Below are 24,746 nucleotides of genomic sequence, written 5' to 3'. Positions count from 1 at the left end.
TGGAGTAGCCGAGAAAGATGATCGGCTACCACATTTTCCACACCCTTCTTGTCTCTAATTTCAATATCAAACTCTTGTAGCAAAAGTATCCACCGAATCAAGCGTGGTTTTGACTCCTTCTTGATTAGCAAGTGCCTCAATGCCGTGTGATCGGTGTGTACAATTACCTTAGAGCCCACCAAGTAAGAACGAAACTTGTTCATGGCATATATGACCGCCAAAAGCTCCTTTTCGGTGGTGGTATAGTGCGATTGAGCTTCATCCAAGGTTTTGCTTGCATAATATATGGCATGAAGTTTACCATTCTTCTTTTGTCCAAGCACCGCTCCCACCGCTACATCACTAGCATCGCACATCAACTCAAAAGGTTCTCCCCAAGTGGGAGGTTGCATAATTGGAGCGGTGATGAGAGCTTCTTTCAACCTATTAAAAGAATCCAAACACTCATTAGTAAATTCAAATGGCACATCTTTTCCAAGCAACAATGTTAAAGGTCGGGCAATCAAAGAAAAATCCTTGATAAATCTCCGGTAAAAACCGGCATGCCCAAGAAAACTTCTAACTCCTTTGACATTAGTGGGAGGGGGCAAAGTTTTAATCACTTCAATCTTGGCTTGATCAACTTCTAAGCCTTTACTTGACACTACATGATCCAAAACAACCCCGGATGTCACCATGAAGTGACATTTCTCCCAATTCAAGACTAGACCGCTCTCTTGACATCTTTTCAATACCTTACCCAAATTAGCTAGACATCCATCAAATGAGGTCCCTACGACGGAGAAATCGTCCATAAACACCTCCATGATATTCTCAACATATTCGGAAAATATAGCTAACATGCATCTTTGAAATGTGGCCGGCGCATTGCAAAGCCCAAAGGGCATGCGCCTATAAGCAAAGGTGCCAAACGGGCACGTGAAGGTGGTCTTTTCTTGGTCATTAGGGTGAATCGGGATTTGGAAAAATCCCGAAAACCCATCAAGGTAGCAAAAATGAGAGTGTTGGGCAAGTCTTTCCAACATTTGGTCAAGGAAAGGGAGGGGGAAATGGTCTTTCCTAGTTGCCTTGTTGAGGCGTCTATAGTCTATACACATTCTCCACCCGGTTGTGACCCTTGTTGGAATTAGCTCATTCTTGTCATTGGTGACTACCGTGACCCCGCCCTTCTTTGGCACAACATGCACCGGGCTCACCCATGCACTATCGGAGATAGGGTAAATTATGCTTGCATCATAGAGCTTCAACACCTCCTTCCTAACCACTTATTTCATAGCGGGGTTAAGGCGGCGTTGAGGCTCAATGGAAGATGCACTCTCAACCTAGATTATATTAGCTTAATCCTTCCATAATTATTAGATTCATCCTTCCACAATTACTTGTTAATCTAGTTTTTGTTATTGGATTTCTTGGGTTTTATATCGAAGGTCGATGACAAAATCTTCATTCTATTTAAGATTTCTTCTTTAATTGTTCATCTATTCCTTAATTAGTTGGTGTTATCTTTAATATCTTTTTAATTACTTGTCAATCTTTGTTTTAATTACTACTTGTCATAATTAATCATGTTTAGTCTTAATTTTTTTCTTTGTTCATCCATGTTTTTTTTTTTGTTTTTTTTTTTTTTATATGGCAAGGAAACTAGATTGATCGGAATCAACCTATAACACCCTTTCGGATGAGAGACATGCAAGAAAATCAATGATTTTCAAAACACCAAGTGAAACATAATAAAAGGACAAAAGAGAGACTCTCAATCGACAAAAGAAAGTCACTGCAAACAAAGTCCCAACAAAGAAATAAAGAGTGATAAAATAAATAAAATAGTCTTCTAAAGAAATAAATGCAAATCACTCTAAAGTAGGGATGTCAATTTCACCCGTACCCGCCTAAACCCGATCCACCCGAGCAATTTAAGTGGATGAAAACCCGAACTAAATGGATGAAAAGTGGGTTCGGGTGATTCGGGTGACGGACCGGGTCGGGTTCGGGTGAAGATTTTTCACCCGTCACCCGATCCATCCACCCGGTAAGAATTAAAAATAAATAACTTTCACCCTCCTTTATATACCCTTCTATCATTATACCAAAACCCTAATCATATAATCTGTCATTTTCTTCTATTTACAGCCCCTCTTCTACTCTCTTTCGCTTTCTCTTTATTTCCGACCAAGGCAAAGCTTCGAAAAAGACGCTCTTCTTTGACCTCCTCCAACTACCACCAGTCACAAACCTCCTTCTAACCCCTCAAACCATCGACCCTCCCCTGGATGTTTACCACCATCGTGCTCCGTGTTTCACCACTCTATTGCCGACATAAGGCGTTCAACCTTGAACTAATACTCCGTTTGTGCAGTCAGTGGTGGAATCAACCACCAGATCTGCTTTTTTAATACAATAAATACTCCGTTTGTGTAATAAAAAAGACAAGTAATCAACTTGTTCATCTTATAATTGGTGAAATTCATGTGTTTAAACAAATTTTTATGCATCTAATTAGTTTGTACAGTACTAGTTGTATTTTTTTTTAATATTTTTCTCATCCGTTTGATCACCCGATTCACCCGACTCACCCGCGGATGACGGATGGGTTGGATTCGGGTGGAGGGTTGGTCGGGTGACGGGTGGGTCGGGTGGACTAGTTGGTGTCGGGTGATGGATTCGGGTGAGGCTCCACCCGATCCGAAACTGACCCGTTGACATCCCTACTCTAAAGGGGAAACAAAGAGATCCCAGAATGAAGAAAACTTCAACAAAAAAAAAAATTCTTTCAGATTTCAGTAGAAATCCAAACATAAAAAAAAAAGCTCCAACCACATTTGTGGCATCACAAATGAAAAAATGCTCCTAAAATCCTTGATTTACTCCTTCTTTGACTAAGATAAACTCTCCTAGGCTAAAATGGAGAGTAAATCAAAATCTAATCTTTAAGAAGAAGAAAACCAAGAAAGAGATTCGAAAATTTTCAATTAAACGGACTTAAAAAACACTAGCAATCTTGATAACCATGGATGTAGATGGAAAATGATTGTTATGAAGGAAGGGACTGAAGAGGAGAGAAGAAAGACTGAGAAGGAGACCAAAATATTTTCTAAATCTCATTTTTCTAAGAATTTGAGAGAGTTTTCTCTCTCAAGATTCTCTCACTACTTTCTTTCGATGATGAGTGATGGTTTAATTAGGAAGGTTTTTGTTCATCCATGTTTGTTATGTTTACCATGGTATAAGTGAGTAGTGATTAGGCTAGGGTTAATGGGGTTATGAGGGTTATTAGAGACTAGTCTATATATGTTGGGTTTAAATGTTGATTAGTAGTTATATTCTCAATACTAACACTCTACATGTTTGTTGAAACGTGTAAATGATTGTTTGCATGTTTTCACCACTTGTTAACCACATTTATAAGATCGCGAGCTCTGAGTGATGCTAGAACCGTGCTTGTATGGGTAGATTGACTCGGTATACGCGAGAGCTAACCCTAGTTATCCAGGTAGGATCATTAGTTCGAGAGACTCGATCCATTTATGTAAATATAAGGAGGAAATTAGGGTATTATTGTCAATTTACAGTCCATTTATAGTATGTTACCTTTGAATTGGTACGGACACTTTATGCAAGTGTTACCTTTGAATTGGTACGGAGGGAGTATCATTTTGTCTCATTGTTTGTAGTGTCTATTAACTAATGGGTAATTTTCTAAATTTGACGAATAAAATACGAATTAATATTTTAATAAAATGTGGTGATTTACTTGTATGTTTTAAAAATTAACTACTTCTATTACCCGTAAATATTAATCGATACGTATATTGCCATATTATGTCGTCAATGTATATGACCATAATTTACTAAGTTTTTGTCACGACTTATTAGTATTTTTTCATGAATATTGTTATGTTTATTAGTATTTTGCCACGGGTATTATTATTGTTGTTGTCATTGAGTTTTTTTTCTTTTATTTTATTATACTTTCTCCGTCTCGGTCATTTTTTAAATTCAACTTAAAAGAAGTTTCCAAAATAGAAATTTCTACATTTTTATTTGCGAATTATAAATCAAGGTAAATTGGACTGCAAGACATTCACTGCTGCAACCTTATTAGCTTCATGTAAGATTACATGTGCATAAACAAGCATATCACTTAGATTCTGAGCCTTTCACTGTTTACTTAAACATCATTATGTGAAAGGTGTCTATTTGTGCTGTTCTGCCAACTGTGGTAGGACGGTTTCTACTGACCGGGTTCGTGATCATGAGCATCAACCTCTAGGGACGATAGTTTACAATCTTGGAGCTTAATTTAGAAAGCCAGCCTAATCAGTTTAAGTTTTCAACATGAATTTTATGCAATGAAATATATGTATGGTTTGGTTTAAAATTTTAAGTGCTATTATGATAAGTGTTCAGTTTAAGTTTTCAACATGAATTTTATGCAATGAAGTATATGTACTGAGATCCTGACATGCAAATGTAATGCCATCTTGTAGAGCGCCAGTAATATAAAGACATTTTGCTTGGTTCCTTCCACAGAAAGATTTAGGTTGAATCTTCTTTCTGCGAAACATACAAACTGCTGACAATCTACAAATGACCATCGTTTCTCTCTCAATTGAAGTAACTAGTTAAGTTGGAAAAAAAAGTAAAATTAATTGGTAAATAAGAGTAGGAACAATCAAGGCCGTATTTGGGCCTGTGCGGCCCCTGCGGCTGCACGAGGTCGCAAAATTTTGGGTCCAGAAATTAGTAAAATGAGTTAAATAAAATGGAGCGCGTAAATAGATCAATGAAAAATGAGTGCCTCAATGATCAGTAGGTAGACTTCCAAGTGCTAATGCGCGGGTTCAATACCCAATACTGACAATTAATTTTTTTTTTTTTTTTTTTTTTTGAGAAAAAGATTGAGCAAGTATAATTGTACTGTCTTGAGCTAAACCCATTTCTCTAATATTTTTACAAGTAAAACTACGCTTAGAACAACACCAAAAATACGGGAAATTACCTCGAGTTTGGGCAGCAAAATTAACTAATTTTATGTTTTTGCGTAGGAGCCACTGCCTTGAAAACTAATTTCCCGTACGACCGTGGTGGCGATCAGCAATTGACCGGTAGTTCCCCAAAGATTTACACTACTGCAATCAGGCACGCCCACTCGAGACTAACAACATTGGAACGACTGAATTATTTCTTTACCCAGAAATTATGAGAGACATAGAAGAAAAGGAGAAGAGAGTTGTGTTATTGTGTATTGTTAACAGTGGTCAGACTCTTATTTATAGCCAAAAACATAAGCAGCAGAAGCAGTTTTGTTAGCAAAACGTGCTCCTAATAAGTTGCAGTCAATGACACAAAACGTGGAGCATAACCCTCACCTGTTAACAGGCACAATTGACTGATTCCGTCTTTTGAACAAAATAAAGAAACAACACACACAAAAACAAACTCGAATGAACCTGCCCCAAAAAAATAGGCACAACCCGCCGCATCCCGAATCACCAATCCGGAATCTCGAGCCAGGCCAGGCCAGGCTGGGTCGGGCTCGGGCACAACGCGCGCGCACGTGTGCGGGCTGAATTAAGCACCTCGCAAGCCCTCCACAAAAGGCTCCCTTGACCCACTAGTGATATGGTAAGGAGAGTGGGTACATATAAACCTACAAAACTCCCTTTTCCTCACCAATGTGGGACAATTGGAAACACTCCAAAGGCAAAAAAGCCCGACCAAGTAGACCTGTAATCGACTGAAGACCCAACAACTAGACCCTAATCTACCCTATATGAACTCATTTTCCCTAGTGTCCTTTCTTATCGATTTTATCTCGTTTAATCTAGTTTATCGTTTTATCTCATTTTATTGCTTTCATTTCTTAGCTTAACTTATAAACCCAAACCCATTTTGTGACAACCATATATAACACAACTAGTTTAGACTTCGTCATTTTTAACACCCGCAATCCTTGAGGATCAACCTCGACTTACTTGATATGCTAAGTTGAAATTATAAATATGTGATAAACGAAACGACACCTACCAAGCATTGCTCGTCGCCGTCTGTTATCGGATGCGAGGAATTGCATGACATGCTTTTGACTGACGAGCCCATGGACCTAGGAATAATGTCGCATCATAGCTTCACCAAGAATTCACAACATATAACCAACATTTGTTCTACCAAATGCCGTCCAAATGTCTTTTTAGGGGTTGTTTGGTTACCCATTCTAAAACATGTGAATTACAATTCATGGGATCTGCAGAATGGATGATCAATTGTTTGTTTGCCCCAAATCACATGAATCGAAGTTTCATAGGAACTCCAATTCCTGTGTGAGGTAAGTGGGAATTCATATGAAATTCACTTTCCACATTCTAACCAAACAACTTTCTTCCATTTCATGTGATTTACAAAATCATGGGAACTCTTATTTATTTGAAACTTCAATTTCCTTAGTGAACCCAACGACCCCTTAAATTATGGAAACGTTTCCTTAGCTTATTGAACCTTATTAATTAAAGAACTCTCTTATTATTGAAACTCGTAACAAAATAGATTTCCACTGTTATTCTTACTAGTTTAACAAAAAATTATGTATATAATCCAATATTATCTAGTAAAACACTAAATAACACGCACTAGAAAAAAATTATGAATGCAGTTACTAAGTGGGGGAAATGGCAACGTCAACGATGACAAGTGATGATTGTGGTGACGATTTCTACGACTTTCTATAAGGTGGGACATGTTTGTTGCCATGAAATATTGTTTACTCGAGTCCTAAAAATTATAAATGAAACAATTTAAACCAAAGCAAATATCTATTGTGGTGGATACCATTATGTTAAAAAAACTTATTCTAAAGAAAAAAAACACAGAAATTATAGTCTAAGACGGTTCATTTCTATAAAAGAAACATTCATTTATTAGTACAAATAATAAATAAATTGTGCTTTTACATAAAAGGACCGTTTCACGGCATAAAACCGTCTCAACCGAAAAAAATATCCATTCCTTATTTTGGCGCTAAACCCCATTTCCATTAGGTGGGAAAAAAATCGAACAAAATCACAAAATTCCTCACCAAAAATCCTACAATTTGTTCATTTATTTTAAAAAAAAATCACACACTCATATACATCACGTACCACATAAACGCCAAGTTTCAGCCTACTACTGTAGTATATACGCACGTTATTCACACGCTCTTATATCGAGCGTCAATTTTAATTTTTATTTAATTTTAAATTAAAACAAAACTCTCTCCTTTAATTCGTGCCCTAATTTTTCCGTTCATTTTAACAATCTCTTCGATTACAAATTTCAAATTACAAATTCTAAATTCGAAGAAATCGAGTTTTTTTCCAGAAAAAAACGTCGATTTTAATGCAATTTTTGTAAGTTATTTATCCAGGGTTTTGATTTCTGGAAAAATGATGAATGTTAGGGTTTTTAGGGTTTAAGGAAATTTCAATCGAATTTGTTTAATTTGCGAAACAGGTGAGTGATTTAGTTGTGTTTTATCTGTTTTTGTTGTGTTGATGTTATGAATTTGATGATGAATGTGTTTGATTGATGTGCATTTGATTTGGTTTGGAATTAGGTTAATTAGGTGAATTTGTGCTCTGTTTTAGGGGAATTGAATTGATTGTCATGCGATTGAATAAGTTGTCGGAGGACGATTCTCCGTCGAAACGAGGGGTGAGGAGTAGGAAGAAGCATAAGAGGTTAGATGCTATAAGTGAGGATGTGTTTAATAGGAATAGGGAGGGTGGATTTGGGGATAGGGTAGGGAATGAGGATTCGGAGCTTCGTCGTAGCTCTAGGGTGCGTAAGGCACCTGAAGTGCTTGATTCCTCGCCTCCCCCAAAGAGGACGAGGCGGAGAAATGAGAAGGTTGGGAGGGGAGGGGGTTTGATGGGGAAGGGAAAGGGGAAGAGGGAGGTGGAGAGTAAGGAGGATAGTTCGGAGGAGGAGTTAGGGAGTTGGAGGTTGAGGTCGAGTTTGAGGACGAAGAGGAAAGGGAAGGTGAAGAAGTCTTTTGGGAAAAGGAAGTTGTTTAAGGGTGTTGAGGACGAATATGAGGATGAGGATGAGGATGAGGATGAGGATGAGAATGAGGATAAGGACGAGGACGAGGATGAGGATGGAAGGGCTATAAAGGAGTTTTCGGAGGAGAAAGAGATGAATTTGGATGGTGAGAAATCGGGGGATGAGGAGGGTAGTGGGGATGATAGTGTTGAGGGGACGAGGGATGTTGGGGAGGAGATAGAGGATGATCATTCTCCAGGGGAAAGGGTGGCTGGTGGAGTTGATGAAATGGGAAATGAAGAAGCTGGTGATTGCACGCGTTCGACGAGTAGAAGAGTTAATGTGAATGAGGAGATAGGGGATGGTGGTTGTGCTATTCCTGCGGTAAAAGAGAGGGAAGTTTCTGCTGTTACGATGATACAGGAGAAAGCAGACATGAATGAAGATCACAACGAAGTTCCTGTTGTTACGATGATAGAGGAGAAAGTAGATAGGAATGAACATATGGGAGAGACTAGTCAAACTGATAAGCCTGTTAATTCGTCCGAGCGTGTAGAGGACGCAGAAACTCAGTCCCGAGCTATGGAAATCGATCCACTGCCTACTGATTTAAATGAAGTTGGAAACGATGATATGACAAAGGACTGTAATGTAGGAGAGGAGGTACGACATAGGGAACTTGAGAATGGTTTAAAAGTGAAAAGTAACAACATTGCCACTAGTGAGATGCCCAGACCACGAATAAAGGAAGGAAGGCGATGTGGTTTATGTGGGGGAGGGACTGATGGAAAGCCTCCCAAGAAGTTCGTTACTGATTCAGGTGGTAGCGAGCAAGAGGCGTACAGTGGTTCATCTGCATCAGAGGAATTCACTTATGATCCATGGGACGGGTTTGGTGATGAAAGTGGTTGGCTAGGAAAACTGCTTGGCCCTGTCAATGACCGGCTTGGGATAGCAAGAATTTGGGTTCATCAACATTGTGCTGTATGGAGTCCTGAGGTGCGTCTCATTGAACGTGGTTTTAATTTTTGTTTTGCTTAACATGCCTTCTATTTGTATACCAATGGCTCGAATGCTTTTTATGAGCGTGATGCAACACTGTGTGTACGTAGAACTATGACAATGGTATGTTTTTCCAACTGTTTATCAACAGTTTAACTTATCACTGATATCAATTTTGCTGGGGTTTCTGTATGACTGTATATATATGTATACTTTCGCATTTTTAGTAATTGAACAATCTCCAACTGCTTCTCAGAAGTTTAACTTATCGCGGGTAGTAATTTTGTGTGGTTTCTATAGTTTTGAATACTTTTGCAATATTGGTAATTCCTTGTAGTAAGGACAATCTTCTCTCATCTCTGTAGTTTTGATTATCTGGAAATTTTAATGTCAATCGCCACACTGATTCAAGACTAAATCATCAAGGTTTTGGAGGTACTGCCACTACATTTTGAGGCGATGTTGGCGAGAATAAGCTGCTACAACCTATACCATGCGACTGTGACCAAAATGCTGTATAAATGTTTGCAATCTTTGCATCATGATTTATTTCTACCAAACTTTGAGTATATAAGAATAATATAACAAATGGCACGTGGTTCTTACATTTTTTTTGTGTGTGAAAGGTCTTGTAATAATATTCTTGGGAGTAAGAATCACTTCTTCTTTAGTGTAGTCCATATATAGTGTTTTCGGGGAGCACATCACTTAATAGCTGTTTGATTTCTTTTAAGAGCTTTTTGTTAATTTAGTTCCCAAATTTTAATTTTTATTTGATTGTGTTGTTTATCTTATGTATAGGTCTATTTTGCTAGCGTAGGGTGCTTGAAAAATATTAGATCAGCTCTTTGCAGAGGAAGGACATTAAAATGTACCCGCTGTGGGAGACCTGGGGCAACTCTTGGTTGCCGTGTGGATCGATGTCCCAGAACTTATCATTTGGTGAGTAGTCTTTTTATTCTTTTGCTGCATATTGTAGGTGCACTTACAGGAGTCAAATGAACACTTTTTCTCCGAGTCTCATTGACACCTTTGCCTCTACTTTGTTTTTTTTATTTGCCTTGAATAAATCGACATACAACCGTGTGTGCTGGTTTAACCAGTAGTGAGCCTATGCTTTGTAATAGCAAGCTTTCTCATACTTAAGTCTATTGTTTTGTATCTCTTACAGCCTTGTGCGCGTGCTAGTGGCTGTAATTTTGATCACCGCAAGTTTCTTATAGCCTGTGCGGATCATCGGTATCTCTTTGAACCAGAGTATTCACAGCGTATTAAGAAACTGAAGGCAAAGAAAATGAAGTTTGAAGTAAGAAAGCTTTCGAATGATGCTTCACGAAAAGATCTTGAAGCAGAAGAAAAGTGGATGGATAAGTGTGGAGAAGATGAAGAGTTTTTGAGACGTGAAACAAAAAGGCTTCAGCGTGATTTATTAAGAATTGCTCCTGTCTACATTGGCGGGTCCCATTCTGAAGGAGAAAATCCAATTGGAGGCTGGGAATCCGTTGCTGGACTGCAGAATGTCGTGCAGTGTATGAAAGAGGTGGTCATCCTCCCACTTTTGTACCCGGATTTTTATGGGAATATGGGGATTACACCACCGCGAGGTGTTCTATTGCATGGTTATCCTGGTACTGGAAAGACACTGGTTGTGCGAGCATTGATCGGCTCCTGTGCTCGTGGCGACAAACGGATAGCTTATTTTGCTCGCAAAGGTGCAGATTGTTTGGGAAAATATGTTGGTGATGCCGAACGTCAGCTTAGGCTTCTGTTCCAGGTTGCAGAGAAATCTCAACCTTCAATAATTTTCTTTGATGAGATTGATGGACTGGCACCTGTTCGTACAAGGCAGCAAGACCAGACTCATAGTTCAGTGGTTTCGACCTTACTTGCCTTAATGGATGGTTTAAAATCTCGAGGCTCCGTTATTGTTATAGGCGCAACAAATCGTCCTGATTCTGTTGATCCGGCTCTAAGACGGCCTGGTAGATTTGATCGAGAGATCTACTTTCCACTACCTTCAGTGAAGGATAGAGCTGCTATTTTGGCTCTTCACACGAGAAAATGGCCGAAGCCAGTTTCTGGTCCTTTGTTGGAGTGGGTATCTACGAAAACCATAGGTTTTGCTGGTGCTGACCTTCAAGCTCTCTGTGCACAAGCTGCTGTTATCGCTTTGAAAAGGAATTGCTCTTGGCACAAGGTTTTATCTTGTGCAGCAGAAAATCCCGTGAAGGGAAGACGTCCAGAGCTTCCTTCTTTTGAGGTGGAAGAGAGAGATTGGCTAGAAGCCCTTTCTCTTGCTCCTCCTCCGTGTTCTCGTAGAGAGGCAGGGATGGCTGCAAATGAGGTTCTGGGTACTCCCCTCGATGTGCATCTCATTCCATGCTTGCTTCAACCACTTTTGAGCTTGATACTTTCTTTTTACCTTGATGACCGTCTATGGTTACCTCTTTGCCTAGTTGCTGCCGGAAGAGCCATTGAAAAGGCTGTTATTTCTCAGATGGGGGAGAGGAATTTGCAGAAGGATAAATGGGCGTGTCATGCACAAAAAATGGCTCAAGACCCAAACAATGCAAGAGAGATAGTGAGGAATCTTATTAGTGTTGGCATCGTGAAAGGAGATGCATCTCTGACTGGATTTGATATTACAAAAGATGCTTCTTTTGAGGATGGTGGAATTCATCAATATAGTTTTGGAGATAATCCCTCTGGTTTGCATAGAAATGTACGCTATGCACCATTGAAGAATACAGGGTATAGAGTAATGATTTCAGGAGCTCCAAGATGTGGCCAAAAGTATCTAGCTTCTTGCCTTCTTCATTGTTTTTTGGGAAACCTTGAAATTCAGAAGATTGATTTGGCTACAATTTCACAGGAGGGCCATGGCGACATGGAACAAGGCATCCTGCGTATTTTAAGTATGCTCTGCTTTAGCTCACCAAGTCATTATATTCTAAAGCGTGAAAGTAAAATGCGTTGCCTGTCTGAAAATCCCTACTCCCTATCGTGTGTTTGACATTAACTAATTGTGTGCTTGACTTTATTTTGGCTGGCAATGAACTTTTATGCACCGGAGAGGCCGAGGAGGACTAGAAGTTGTTGCGCTAGTCTTGCATTAAAGATTACCGTTTCCTTTTTATTCGAGTTACTTGGGAAGAAGAATGGACATTTGAAAATTGTTCAGTGCTTGATTTCTGGAATTTTGACACACCTGACTATTTGAGGATGAAATCTCTTTTTAACGCTGGAATTACAATTCTTTTTACATGGAAATGACCTAGGTGTTTGCTATAAATTTAAAATTGTTTTACATCATATTCATAAATGGAAAGTACGATTTTTTTGAACTATTGCACACTAAAATATCCAGGATAGCCTATCCATGGCTTATGAGTCTGTTTAGCCGACTTCTATGTCGTACCTTCCACCTACCAAAAAAAGGCTCTCTTTTCCTTAGTTGGCCACGATTGAAGATTAATATTCTGATGACTTTGCCTTTTCATCATCTCATTTGAGTTAATTTTAATTATTGACGTGGTTCTCACATCTTTCTTTGTCGCAGTGAAATGTGCCAGTCTGAGAATGTGTGTTATCTTTATGCCAAGAATAGATTTTTGGGCCATAGAGTCACACAGTCAAAGCGTCGAGCAAGATGTTGAGGTTTCCCCAGTTCATGAGCCACCAGTAGACACCTCTATGATGCCTTCTCAAGTCACTCGTGAGGAGTGTAATTCCAAAACATCTGACTTGGTGGGAGTATCAGATACTGTAAATGAAATTTGCTGTGTCTCCAGAACATGGAAAATTTTCAGGGAGCAGCTGGAATGCCTCTGTGTTTCCTCATCCTCGATCATACTAGTATGTTTCCCCAGTCTTAAAGCTAGATATGTTTCAATTTTTTCTCTTTTTTCAGCTTTCTTCGAGCTAGCTTCTGCTTGCTCAATTGCTGCCTTCCTGGATATATCTGTCTGTTTGTCCATTGGCAGTTTATATAGGTGAAGCACTATGAGATAAAAAGTTTCTGTAAATTGATTGTGTCTTGGGTTTTCCCGTGTCCTTTCCTTAGCTAAACCTGTGCATGAAAATATGTAATTCAAGATGATTGACATTAAGTGCATCATCAGTTGCCTTCTCTATTGTCAAATTAAGTTTAATTGTTTAAGCTAGGTGCGGTCTTTAGTTACTACTAGCAATCGTAGTAATATGGAAATCAGAATTTCCCATTAAAACGACTGCAGATTATATTTAACGAGAATAGCGAGGGTGAATGGCGAAATATATTGCAAAACACACCAAAAAGTATTCAAAAGTGCAAAGAAATTTGAACTACGTGTAAAAACTGCTCTCTCCATCATTGAACCCCAGTCAGCGAGTACTTTTCAAGTTTTCCATCACTTTACAAACTTATCATGAAATAACTTGGCAGTTTTTTCTGTAATGCAAGTCTCCCCCCCTTTCTTTCCATTTTTCTATGGAGCCAAAGATGCATTACTCTTTGGTTCAGGATTATGACGGACTAAAGCAAAATGGCTCACTAAAGTGACTGCGCTTTTCTATTGTGAAGTTCCAGTCATTCGTTGTAGTTTTTCGATGCAATTTTCATCTTAGGTCATTTGAAAACTGTATCTTTGTGTTGCTAACACAAGGGTAAGACTAACTTACGACCCCCCTTGCCCTGCAATTTGCAGGAGCCGTCGAGGCACTTGGGTAATGTTGTTGTTATCGATCCCCCTTTCTGGTTATCGATCCTGAAGACTGAAAGTTGTTTTGTTTTTATGAACAGGCTACTTCAGAGCTTCCATTTGCAGCTCTTCCTTGTGAAATTCGCCAGTTTTTTGGAAGTCAACAGTCAGCATCTGAAGGGCCGTGTCTTATAGAACATGGAACCCCCCGGTTCTCTGTAGAGGTTAATGGAGAGTTAGACCAGAATGAGTTGATCCATCTATCTGCAGTAGACTTATCAAGGAACTTGATACGGCAATTTGTTCATGTTGCTCATCTGGGAAGTCATCAAAATTCTGATCCAAGCATTGTACAAGAAAATCAATTTGATGATAAGAAAGACACTTCAACACAGGATTCTGATCTTATTGTGGAGCCTGGGGCAAGTACAAAACCGTCTGAAGATTCAGTTACGAAATTACTGGTTCCACCTGGTTATAGAAACTTGAAAGACAAATCAACCTTGGTGGTGGCTGTGACTACGTTTGGCTATCAAATTCTAAGGTATCCCCATTTTGCTGAACTTTGTTGGGCCACTTCCAAGTTGAAAGAAGGCCCAAGTGCAGACATTCGTGGACCTTGGAATGGCTGGCCTTTTAATTCTTGCATTATTCGTCCTGGCCAGTTGATGCAAAATGATGATGTTGCTTGCAATTCTCGCAATATTAGTGGGAAGGACAAATTTAAATTAGTCAGAGGGCTCATAGCGGTTGGCTTGTCTGCATACCGAGGAGTTTATAAATCTTCCAGAGAAGTTTCTTTGGAGGTTAGGAAGGTGCTTAAGCTTCTTGTTGGCCAAATAAGTGCTAGGATTCAGTCAGGGAAGGACAGATATCAGTATATCCGCCTTTTGTCACAAGTAGCTTATCTAGAGGACATGGTTAACAACTGGTCACACTCATTAAGAAGGTATTGCTGTCATTCTTATGCCTTTTAATTTTATCAAGTTTTTTTTTGGGTTATGCTCATTCATGGACATGATTTACTCAATTGTGGACATGAATGACCATTATATCCTTACTGTTTTTAATCCTCCCAAATTAATCAATTCAACACCGTCCAACAAACCACCAGCCATCCCCCACCGCCGCCACCCCTGCACAACTAAACCACCAGACCACCCTGCCCACTCCTCTCCTGGACCACCGTAACAGCCACACAACGATATTACCGGACAACCCCCTACACCGGACAACTTTTGCACCCGTCTTTGCACACGACATTAGTTATAACTAGTAGACAATTAATGATAACTATGCTGATCAAATGTACAATGCACTTTAATAAATGTCCTAATTTCTTTGATTGATCTCTTATTAACACGAATAAAACTAATCCCATGTGCAAAGATTTGTCAACGATTCAATTTGTGGGCTTTATTTCCGAATTGAAGGAAAATTCAAGTGCATTAGAGGCCAGCGTCCATAATTTCATCAAACCCTAATTTGACTAATTTCATCAAATCCCTAGTTCATTAGTTTAAATTAATTTATGCTCCCTAATTTTATACTTCTATAGTATAGTTAATAAATTTAATAGATTAGAATTATAGTAATTTGACGGATTTGATTAATTTGTGAGGAGGAAAATTAGAGAGAATTTGTTAGTTTGTGTTTTGGGGGAAGAGTAAGGTATGGAAAATTAATGACAAAAAGTCCATAGAAGAGTAATGTTTGTCCATGAATGAGCAACTACGTTTTTTTTTTTGTAGTGTTTCCATTTTAGATAGAGTCAAACGCCCACTTGCCTTTGAGCTGGATTGTAATGAAATGAAGCAAATGACTCATTAATGTGGCTGCTGATTATTGTTAATGCAAAGCAGGAGTCAAATAATAGTTCTTGACTCCATTTTCATTGTAGTTTTATCGGAAGCACCCTCTATATGTTATTAACACAGGGGTTAGGCTGTGTACATCCGACCTCAACCCTCCCATTTTCAAGTGCACGAGACATTGGAGTAATGTTGTTTTTGTCGTCGTTGTTTACGTATTTTACGTGACATAGATTGTTTTGGCTTTCAGTTTAGAGCCGGAAGATCAAACACCAGTGACGATCTGTAATCTTAGTGGTGCATCATCTCCAGAGAATCGACAGGCTATAACTGTTGAACCTATGGAAGTTGAAGAAAAGCCAAATACCGGAGGTAGTGGTTTTCAGGAGTTACAGCATGCGACCGGAGGCTTGCAGGGGCCCACTGCCGCAAATTTCGAAGATATTAATCTGGATGTGCCTGCTGATAGTACTCAAGGTGAAGGCTTTCAGAAAGCAGAACTTGTTGAAGGAGGCTCCCAGATATCCATGGCTGAATGTTCTCAGCTTGCTGATTTACCTACAGCAGTCGATAATGTTGGAGTTAATAATCACACAGATTGTGAAAGTACTGATGAAATGTCTCCAGAGAAAGCTGCTCATGTTAATGTTGACAATCAAAAAGACATTGAAATCACCGATGAAATGTCTCCAGAGAAAGCTGCTCATGTTAGTGTTGACAATCAAAAGGACTTTGAAAGAACCGATGAATTGTCTCCAGAGAAGGCTCAGAACCATGGGAATGATGTACATCTTCCAGGTTTGAACTCGTCTTGTGAGACCAGGGAAATGCCATCAAAGTTGGAGGTTCTATGTTGTTACACGTGTTGCTCTGGATGTATTAGTACCCTTCAAGAATTGGTGAAGAAAATAATCATCCGGTGCACGGAACATTCTGGGTCCATTTGTACAGTGGAAGACATCCATGATCTAGTTTCAGCTCTATCTACGAATCTATGTTCGGCTGTTAGAAATCTGTACATCACGGGAGAATCCCCAAATGCCATTTTCGAAAAGCTGAATTCTGGAATTTTCAGGAATCTCGATTCCCAGGAGTTATTTGCTTGTCAGTGTGTAAGTTCAGAAAGTAGTCTGACCAAGCTCATGGACTGTGGTTGCCACTCGGAAAAATACGTCCCGGAGGAATTGAAATCACCATCATCTTATTATCAACCGAGGATCCCATTCCGATATATTTTCAGAGACGGTGTGTTGGTGTCAGCTGATCCCGACAAGGAGTCTTCTTTCCATTGTAAATATGACACCTTGTGCCTGTGTTCTTTGATTAATTTGATAGTGTGCAACAAGCTGCCTGTAGATTGATCCTACTGCTGGTCCGAAAAAAGCAATTTTGTAGTTTTGGTTTACGGGCTCATTATGGCACTATGGTGGTGTATAGCAGCCAAATTTTGCCTATCATCTTATCTTCTCAATTGCGATTGGTTGATTTCACTGACAATTATTGGAGGAATTCTCCGTAGCTTGTTTTCTCGGCACAGTTCCATGTAAGTTCTTATCTCTAAACTTTTATCTGGCTTTATTGAAAATCTGCAGAGAATGAAACGGGTATACAGAATAGTGTTCATTTTAGAATAGGACTTGAGTAATGTAGGCCGCTTATGCGCACATAACTTCAATTCTACCTATGTGAAAGTTGAATAACTCTCAATTACAATTTTGAAATCAATTACGCAATAAATTCCAAGAATTTTAGAGATGAAATGAGGTGCTCTTTTGAGTACATCCCACCCGTTTTACCCACCACAGTTTGTGGGAATTCTGGAGGCTTAAAACATTGGAAATTTGGAATAATGTTGTTATTGTTGTAGTGTTTGAGGAGCCAATAAGTCCTGTACTTCAATGCTTAAAGCCATTGGGCCAATACTTGATCCTACTATAGTAGTAATTTGTAATCCTTGTTAATACACTCCGTCCGTTTCATTTTATATGAGTCATTGTAGGATTTACACAAGAATTAAGAATAACCCTTAGAAATGTTAATAGCTACTCCCTTCGTTTCATTTTATATGTCGTTTTAGAGAAAAAAATTGTTTCTTTTTGTTTGTCGTTCTGCATTTCCAGTGAAGTTTTATCTCTGACTGGAAATTCCCATGCAATATTCTAAAATAAGACGTGATACAAAGATTGTGTTTCTTTTTCAATTTTCAAGAGGCATTTATCATGCTTAATTTTAACATTTCCATTCTTGTGAAAAATCCTAAAACGACATATAAAACGAAGGAGAGAGTAGTTAAGTACGAAGTACTAATTATCCCTTGGAAATTGAAAAAGAAACGCTAATTTTTATACCAGTATTATTTTAACCATAGAAATTAACCTTGGTTTGTACTCCCTCTATTTTTTTTATATATGACTTTCTCACATTTCGAGACATTCCTTCTCTCTTCAATATCTCTTAAAATATAAGACTAAATATTATGATATGTATACTCATATGAAAGAGTTTTTCGTAAGGCATTTAATGGTACCATTTTTATATTTTTTGAACAAATATATTTTTGTAAATATTAAAGTCAAAGGCTTACCTCGTAAATGCAAAACGTCATATATAAAAAAGTGGAGGGAGTAAAATAATGCATCGGAATTTGCACTTCAATGGGGAAGTTGTGGGAAATGAAAATTGACAAACGATTTTTTTTCTTTTCCGAAAATGACTCATAAAATGAAACGGAGGGAGTATTAATGATCTGTAGACATTGTAGATTTGTAGTTCTAATTGAATATCCTCTTATGGACTTACAACTTCCCATTATGAAAGTTGTGGAAGCAACGCATATTTGACTTAGTATACTCTTACTAACTTTGTTCTTGGACTAGTACACTTCCAACTTATAATGTGAGCGATAATTATTATTACGTATAATCTTACATAATAATTATCGCTAACATAATATGATCATCTTTGCCTCACACTTTAAAACGGTTATTCTATAATGTGTGTAATGTTATATATAGACACAGTTCGTCTTGCTTAAGACTGTCTCAACTTAAGGCCTCACACAACATGCTTTTCTTTTCACTTTTATTTTAATCGGTGTGAGAGCCGTCTTAAGTTAAGACGGTTTTAAATAAGAATTTGTGATATATAGACAATTTCAGACTCAACTCAAATCAAATCTCTGTGATTTCGTCAATCATATTGAAAAATGACAGTTAGCATCATTCACTTCTTTATGATATTTGTTTTTGAGTTCTGAGCTGAAAACAGCTATTAATCCCCTAGAAAAACCCGAAGAGACTACTAGTCTTCCGAAACCAGCTTATTAAAGCTGATTCTGCAAATGACACCTGAAAACAAACCCGAAATCTTCTCATGTATGAAAAATACTCTTATTAACATAAGAAAGTCCCAAAAATGGCCACTTTACAACATTTCACCCATCTGCCTCATCGACTTTGTGAAACGTCGGAAAACAAAGAGTTCAAATGCGACGGGTGTGAAAGAATTGGTATAGGAAAGAGATATCAATGCAAAGAATGCAATTTCAATCTTCATGTGCATTGTGGCCAATGTCCTGTTGATCTTTTCTCATTTATACACTCGAAACATCATCTTCACTTAACCTTAATTCAAAGGTCAAAATCTGTATTTTCTAGAAAACCCGTCTGTGAAGTCTGTGGAGATAGTGTAGGCGGTCTCTTTTATCAATGCAAGCGATGTGATCTCTATGTTCATCCATTATGCACCCAATTGCCTCGATACGTTCACCACACAACAGATAATAAACACTTTTTGGAGCTTCGACAGTTAGAACAATGTCCTTGCACTGTCTGTGGAGGGCAGTGTAGCGGTTGGTACTACAGATGTATTGCGTGTGCTGTTAGTGTACATATCGACTGTGTAATGGAAAAGTTTGTGTCTTCTGTTAATGACTTGACAGAAAAGAAAAAATCGGTCTTCAGAAGGCCGAGCATGATGCATTTGTGGATTGGTTGTATGTCTTTTGTTTTGATTTTGGTTTTACTCCGATTAATAATGGGATATAGAGAGTCCGATTCGTATGATGTACAGATTGCTTCTAATAATTGAAATGAATACTCCGTTCAGGCATTCAGTACGGAGTATTTGATTTGTTTTGTGGATTCAAGAACGCAAACCCATGTTCTTTTATGAGACGGTTTTTCAAGAGTCTTTGCGCCTTCTTCTACGGTAGTCGTATTTCCACGGCCTTATTTGCTCTGGGGAATAGGATTTTGTGACTAGGGGTAATTTTATTTTGTTTAAACAAAATATTCAACCCTTTTTTGAGTGAATGTTTTAAAAATATTCACGGTGACAACATTGAGTGAAAAAAGCTATCGACTACTTTTTTAGATATTTTGATTTGCATTTTTTGGTTTAATTTGGACTTGAGCCGGATAAAAATACAAGTACGAAAATACGGAATACTAGATATGATTTGTATGTAGTACGAACTACGAAGTAGGTGATTGTGAATACTCTATAACTAGTTTTATACCCGTACAAAAAATGTACGGGTCGTAATAGCAGACGCTATTATTAGATACATTAGCATATAATTGAGCGTGAGTAAGTGTTCAACAGCGTGACAATATAAATAGTCAGATTTGGAGTTTCGAATATTTGATAAATATTAGATTTGAATATCAGATAATATACAACCGTATTTTATTAGAATTATATTTTAGGTATTTGACATATTAAACCCGTTGAATATATGTAAATTGCAACATTTTATGTAAATTGTGACATTTTAACTTATGTTTTAACACAGATAGTTAAAATAGGAATATGAGATACAAATAAGTGGAATTTGGTTGAGGAAAGAGGGTAATTAAATAGAATAGAAAACATGGGGAGAACCATATGTTGAAACTCAACAACCAATAAGAATTCTTTAAAAAACTCAGCTATTATATTATGTAGATACACTAAAACTAACGGTTTATCTTACAATTTAATACTCTCATTCTCGTATATCATTTAAAAAAACTTCCATTCAAAAAATAACTTTTGCAAATCAATACAAGAAGATCAATACACTTGCCAAGAAGAGGGAATGATGCGAAAAGGTTTAAAAGACAAGGTTGATCACTTGATCTTCAATCTTTTAATGACAAAAAATTAAGAGAACTGAGTGTGCAATTTAATTGCCCAATAAAAAATTCTTCACACTTACAATAATTTAACGTAATTTATTTTCGCAGTACATATTTTACTTAGTACAGTACTTTTTGCACATTTGTTTCCATTTACGTACCCTTTAATTAAAAACAATCTACACCTCATTCTCTCTCCACGATTAACCCTAAAACATCTAAAATTAATTAAATCAACACCTTTATCACACTATTAAGGATGATAATTTGAAACTAGAACACATTATTTGATTCGTTATTGCAATTATCGATCCAATTAATATTGTCTTTATGTTTTGTAAGGATTTTTTTTTCTCTGCTAAAGCTTTTGTATTTTTTAATGTGAGATATCGGTTGTTTGTTAACGGCGGGGTGGGGCGTTGGTGGAGGATGGCAGGGGAAAGGCAGCGCATGGTGTGGACGACGGCAGGTATCAGATTGTGATGGCAGTATACTTGTGTGGTCATGGAGAGCTAGAGAGGAAGGAGGGGCGATGGCAGATTCACCGAGCGAGTGATGATGGTGGGTCGCCGGTGCTATACGGGGATGACTGGTGCTCGGGTGGGAGATGGTAGTGGATCGCCGGAGGCCGGCGAGGTGGTTGCCGAAGGTCAGTTCGGTGGTTTGGGAGGATGTGGAGAATGTCGTACTTTTTTCGTTCTCCTTTTCCTCTTTTTCTTTGCACAGTACACCCATAATCATTTGAGTTGGAAATGGGAGGGGTAATTTTGTCAAAAGTGTACTGCGTTGAGTAAAATGTGTACTGCGAAAATCAGCACCCTAATTTAAATAAATTATTTTTCTTTTTTTATTTATGACTTTTTCACATTTCGAGACTCATTTCTCGAGTTCTCATTTTAATATCTCTTAAAATATAAGATTAAATATCATGATATATATACTAGACTATATAAAAAGACTTTCGAAAGGAATTTAATGGTAACATTTTTATAATTTTTGAACAAATATGTTTTTTGTAAATATTAAAGTCAAATACTTACGTTGAAAATGCAAAATGTGACAGTGTGAGCAGACGTATTACTAATTAGGTCCAGGACCATTTTCAGCTTTGCTATGTCAACCACATGCCCCATGATGGTGACCTGGTTGGCTGGCAGCGGCGTGTCTGGTATTATCGGCATCCCGAACTCCGGTTGGATTACCCCGCCGGTGGAGGGCTGCACGACTCCAGAAATGTTGAAGGTATCATCTTGGTGGAACGCGGTTTCGTCGGTCACGACTGCGTCTTGTTGTTTCGACATCTTCTTGGCTTTTTGGGTGGGTTTTTGTGTGTTTGTTTTTTTTGTTTTGGGAATGAATGTGACTAGCTTCTAGTGTCTTTTCCCACAGACGGCGCCAATTGTTCCGGGTGTAATTCCAGAGCAAGTATAGTTACCACCCGTGGCTTGTTGAATGATGTCTTGGGTTGGATTCTCCCTTGGCCTTAATCGTTCCTCTCGGCCTCTCCCCGCAACAATGAACGAGCCGAGGGCTTGGCTTTGAGCCAAGCGTACCCACTCCGACGCCCAAGTCGGAAACTTAGATGTATAAGTTGTATGCTAATTGGCTAGGAGTATATTGTAGAGAGAGATAAGGAAGATTATACCAGATGAATAGTGTATTTAGGTTAAGTTGTGTATTTCTGGATTCGATTCCTCCTCAATGAAGGTTGAGGAGTATTTATAGACTTCACCTTTTGTCACGTAGTGGCCAAGTGGCCAAGTGGCTAGCAGGTGGAAAGACTGATCTACCCCTCGGCCGAGGGACCTATGGCTGGCCGGCGGGCCCTGGTGTCTCACCGCCGAGGGGTCTTGGATATGAGTACGCGGGTATGTGTTCCGCCGGCGGGTTGTCATGCCGGGACCCAGTTAGCGGGCAGTCGATGGGCCGCATCGGCTAGGTCGTCTAAGTCGTTGACTTCATCGTGGATATCTTTGACCTTGCTCAATATGTTGACTTGGTCGGCGGTGCGAATATGCCCCATCAATTTGCCCCCAGCGTAGTCTATGCCGTGGTATGGGCTTCGATGTACGTCCGAGCGTATATTCTGCGCAAGTAGTTTGTAGAAAATTTTCTCGCATCGGCTTCTTTCTCACGGCGGCTTCTTTTGCTCGCCTAGTATCTCTTAGGCCGTACCATATCCCCCTCCACATGGATGTGTATTGGGCATCCGATGTGGATAAGAAAGGGACGCCGCCGAGACCGGGTTGAGATCGGGTTATTTGTGATTGCCCCCGGCCGGCGGTGTCCGCTTGGTCGATCATGTGGCGTGGAGAGCAGATGCTTGGGAATTTGTTGAGGAAGGTGAATAGGCGGAGAGATTTGAATAGGCGTGTTGAAGACGTTTGATCACCGTTGCATTGATTGACACAATCGCTTTGCAACGATTGACATCCCGTGGTTGCATGTCCGACACGTGTCCGCACGCCGATTGGTTGACGTTTCATGGGTCATTTCTTGATTGGTCCTTCTTCATGGGCTTTTCCCTATAAATAGGGCGGTTGCTCCGTGAAATTGGTCACCAATTTCATTCTCCAAAATTTTTCTTCTCTAAACTTTCAAGGGCTTCTTCATTCGAGTTGTTATTCCTAGTGTTTTTCTTCAAGGTAAACAAACAAACTTCTTCACTTTTTATTTTGTTAAAATAATTGTTGCTATTATGTCCGCATCGGCGGGACTAGTACTTCACGCGGAGGATTCCCCGTTGCGTCTTGATGGGGAGGAGATACTAGACGCCATTCCGATAAGGTTTGGGGGCCCTAGGTCTCCTTCTCCCGTAGTCGATCCACCAATTCGGAGGGACGGGAGGATGAGGGTGAGGATGCTTGATGAGGATGAGGGGACCCCTTCGATGGTGGGAGGTCATGCTGTCCCGATCATGGCGAGCCCCGCACGATCGGTCTTGAACGTGGTTGGTCCCATAAGTTCGCCAGTTGTTCCGGCGAGTCATTTTTCGGAGGCCATTTCTCGTTCGGTGAGGGGTATAAGATCGTTATTCCTAAAAAGGGTCGCGGTCTGTTGCCCTCCTCCGGTCACACCGGCGTGTACATCGACATCCGGAGTATGGGTGCGGTTTCCCCCGAATAAATACGTCGTGGCCATTATCGTAGCTATGAACGTCGCGGTGGCCCAACTACATCCGCGGGCCATGAGGACGATAGTTGGCTTTGTGTGGCTTTGTCTCTTTAGGGGGAGATCCCGACAAATCAACTTATTCCGCCGACTCCACGCCTTCGACCGTCAATTGCTTCTAAAGTGGGGTGGTACAGCGTACGGATGGAGCCAGCTATGTCTCCGTGAACAAGCTTACCTCCCGCAAAGACCGGCAACGGCGGTGGGTTTATGTCCAAGTGCCGGAGGATTACCCATTGCCCCGGTCTTTCCAGAGCCCTGTTTACTTGCGGTGTGAGAACCGGGAAGAGTATGAGGAGTGTACCTCCCGGGGTAAGGTGAAAATGGACGCTTCGAAGGTTCCTCTTGCGAGGATGAGGAGCGGGCGATGCAAATGCTCGATCTTTGAGAAGGGATGGCGCCCCGACTCGGATTATTCTTCAAGATGAGTCGCTCTGTCACGTCGGCCTCATACCGGCCCTCGGCCCGGGGTGAGTGGGGTCGGTGTGAGGCCTATTTTTGCTGTTATGCTCCCCGTTTTTAGAGCTATGTTCTATTCCCCGTCGTGTAATTCTTGTTTGGTTTTCTTTTTGCAGACCGGTTTGGCCAGGATCTGTCCGAGAGTACCTTGAAGCGGTTAGGCCTTGATAAGGACGGGAAGGTCGTTGAAAGCGACATCCCACGGGCCGAACCGCGCGATCGTAGACCGTCCCTCAACGAGCTCATGGATAAGCGATTGAAAGGGGTAGATCCGGTGGCGGCCCAAGCAAGGGTTCTCGGAGGCGTGCCAAAGAGAACGAAGAAAGCTGCGACTGTCGGCGGCGGCGGCGTGCCGTGCCCCCCTCTTCGACCTTGGTGGTTCAGAAGGAACCTGTGGAGGTCGTTGATATTACTGGGGGGTCGGTGACCGTTGCTAAGGAGCCACCGCTTGCTTCCACCGTTGTCGGGGAGAAGAGGAAAGATCC

General features: G+C 39.8%; 1 protein-coding gene across 2 annotated transcripts; it reads left to right on the top strand.

Moving 5' to 3' along the window:
- Positions 1–7,036: 7,036 nt before the first annotated feature.
- LOC141646995 (uncharacterized) lies at positions 7,037–17,248 on the top strand. Of its 2 annotated transcripts, none has more exons than XM_074455023.1 (7): positions 7,037–7,488; positions 7,623–9,018; positions 9,823–9,963; positions 10,193–11,936; positions 12,581–12,876; positions 13,802–14,649; positions 15,762–17,248. In XM_074455023.1, exons 2-7 carry the CDS (start codon positions 7,642–7,644, stop codon positions 16,870–16,872), a joined length of 5,517 nt encoding a protein of 1,838 aa, XP_074311124.1. In that variant the 5' UTR covers positions 7,037–7,488; positions 7,623–7,641; the 3' UTR covers positions 16,873–17,248. The 2 variants fall into 2 exon arrangements, with proteins under 2 accessions (XP_074311124.1, XP_074311123.1); XM_074455022.1 differs by having other exon boundaries at positions 7,592–9,018.
- The last annotated feature ends 7,498 nt before the right edge of the window (positions 17,249–24,746 follow it).

The sequence above is a fragment of the Silene latifolia genome, chromosome 3 (assembly GCF_048544455.1).
Source record: "Silene latifolia isolate original U9 population chromosome 3, ASM4854445v1, whole genome shotgun sequence".
NCBI classification, from domain to species: Eukaryota; Viridiplantae; Streptophyta; class Magnoliopsida; order Caryophyllales; family Caryophyllaceae; genus Silene; species Silene latifolia.
The sequence above is the reverse complement of the archived record's forward strand: the minus strand, read 5'-3'. Positions and strand labels throughout refer to the sequence as shown.

Coding starts and splice junctions, on each gene's coding strand:
- LOC141646995 (XM_074455023.1), top strand. CDS start 7,642: ATGCGATTGAATAAGTTGTCGGAGGACGATTCTCCGTCGAAACGAGGG. Junction 9,964..10,192: donor GTCCCAGAACTTATCATTTG/GTGAGTAGTCTT, acceptor TATCTCTTACAG/CCTTGTGCGCGTGCTAGTGG. Junction 14,650..15,761: donor TGGTCACACTCATTAAGAAG/GTATTGCTGTCA, acceptor TTTGGCTTTCAG/TTTAGAGCCGGAAGATCAAA.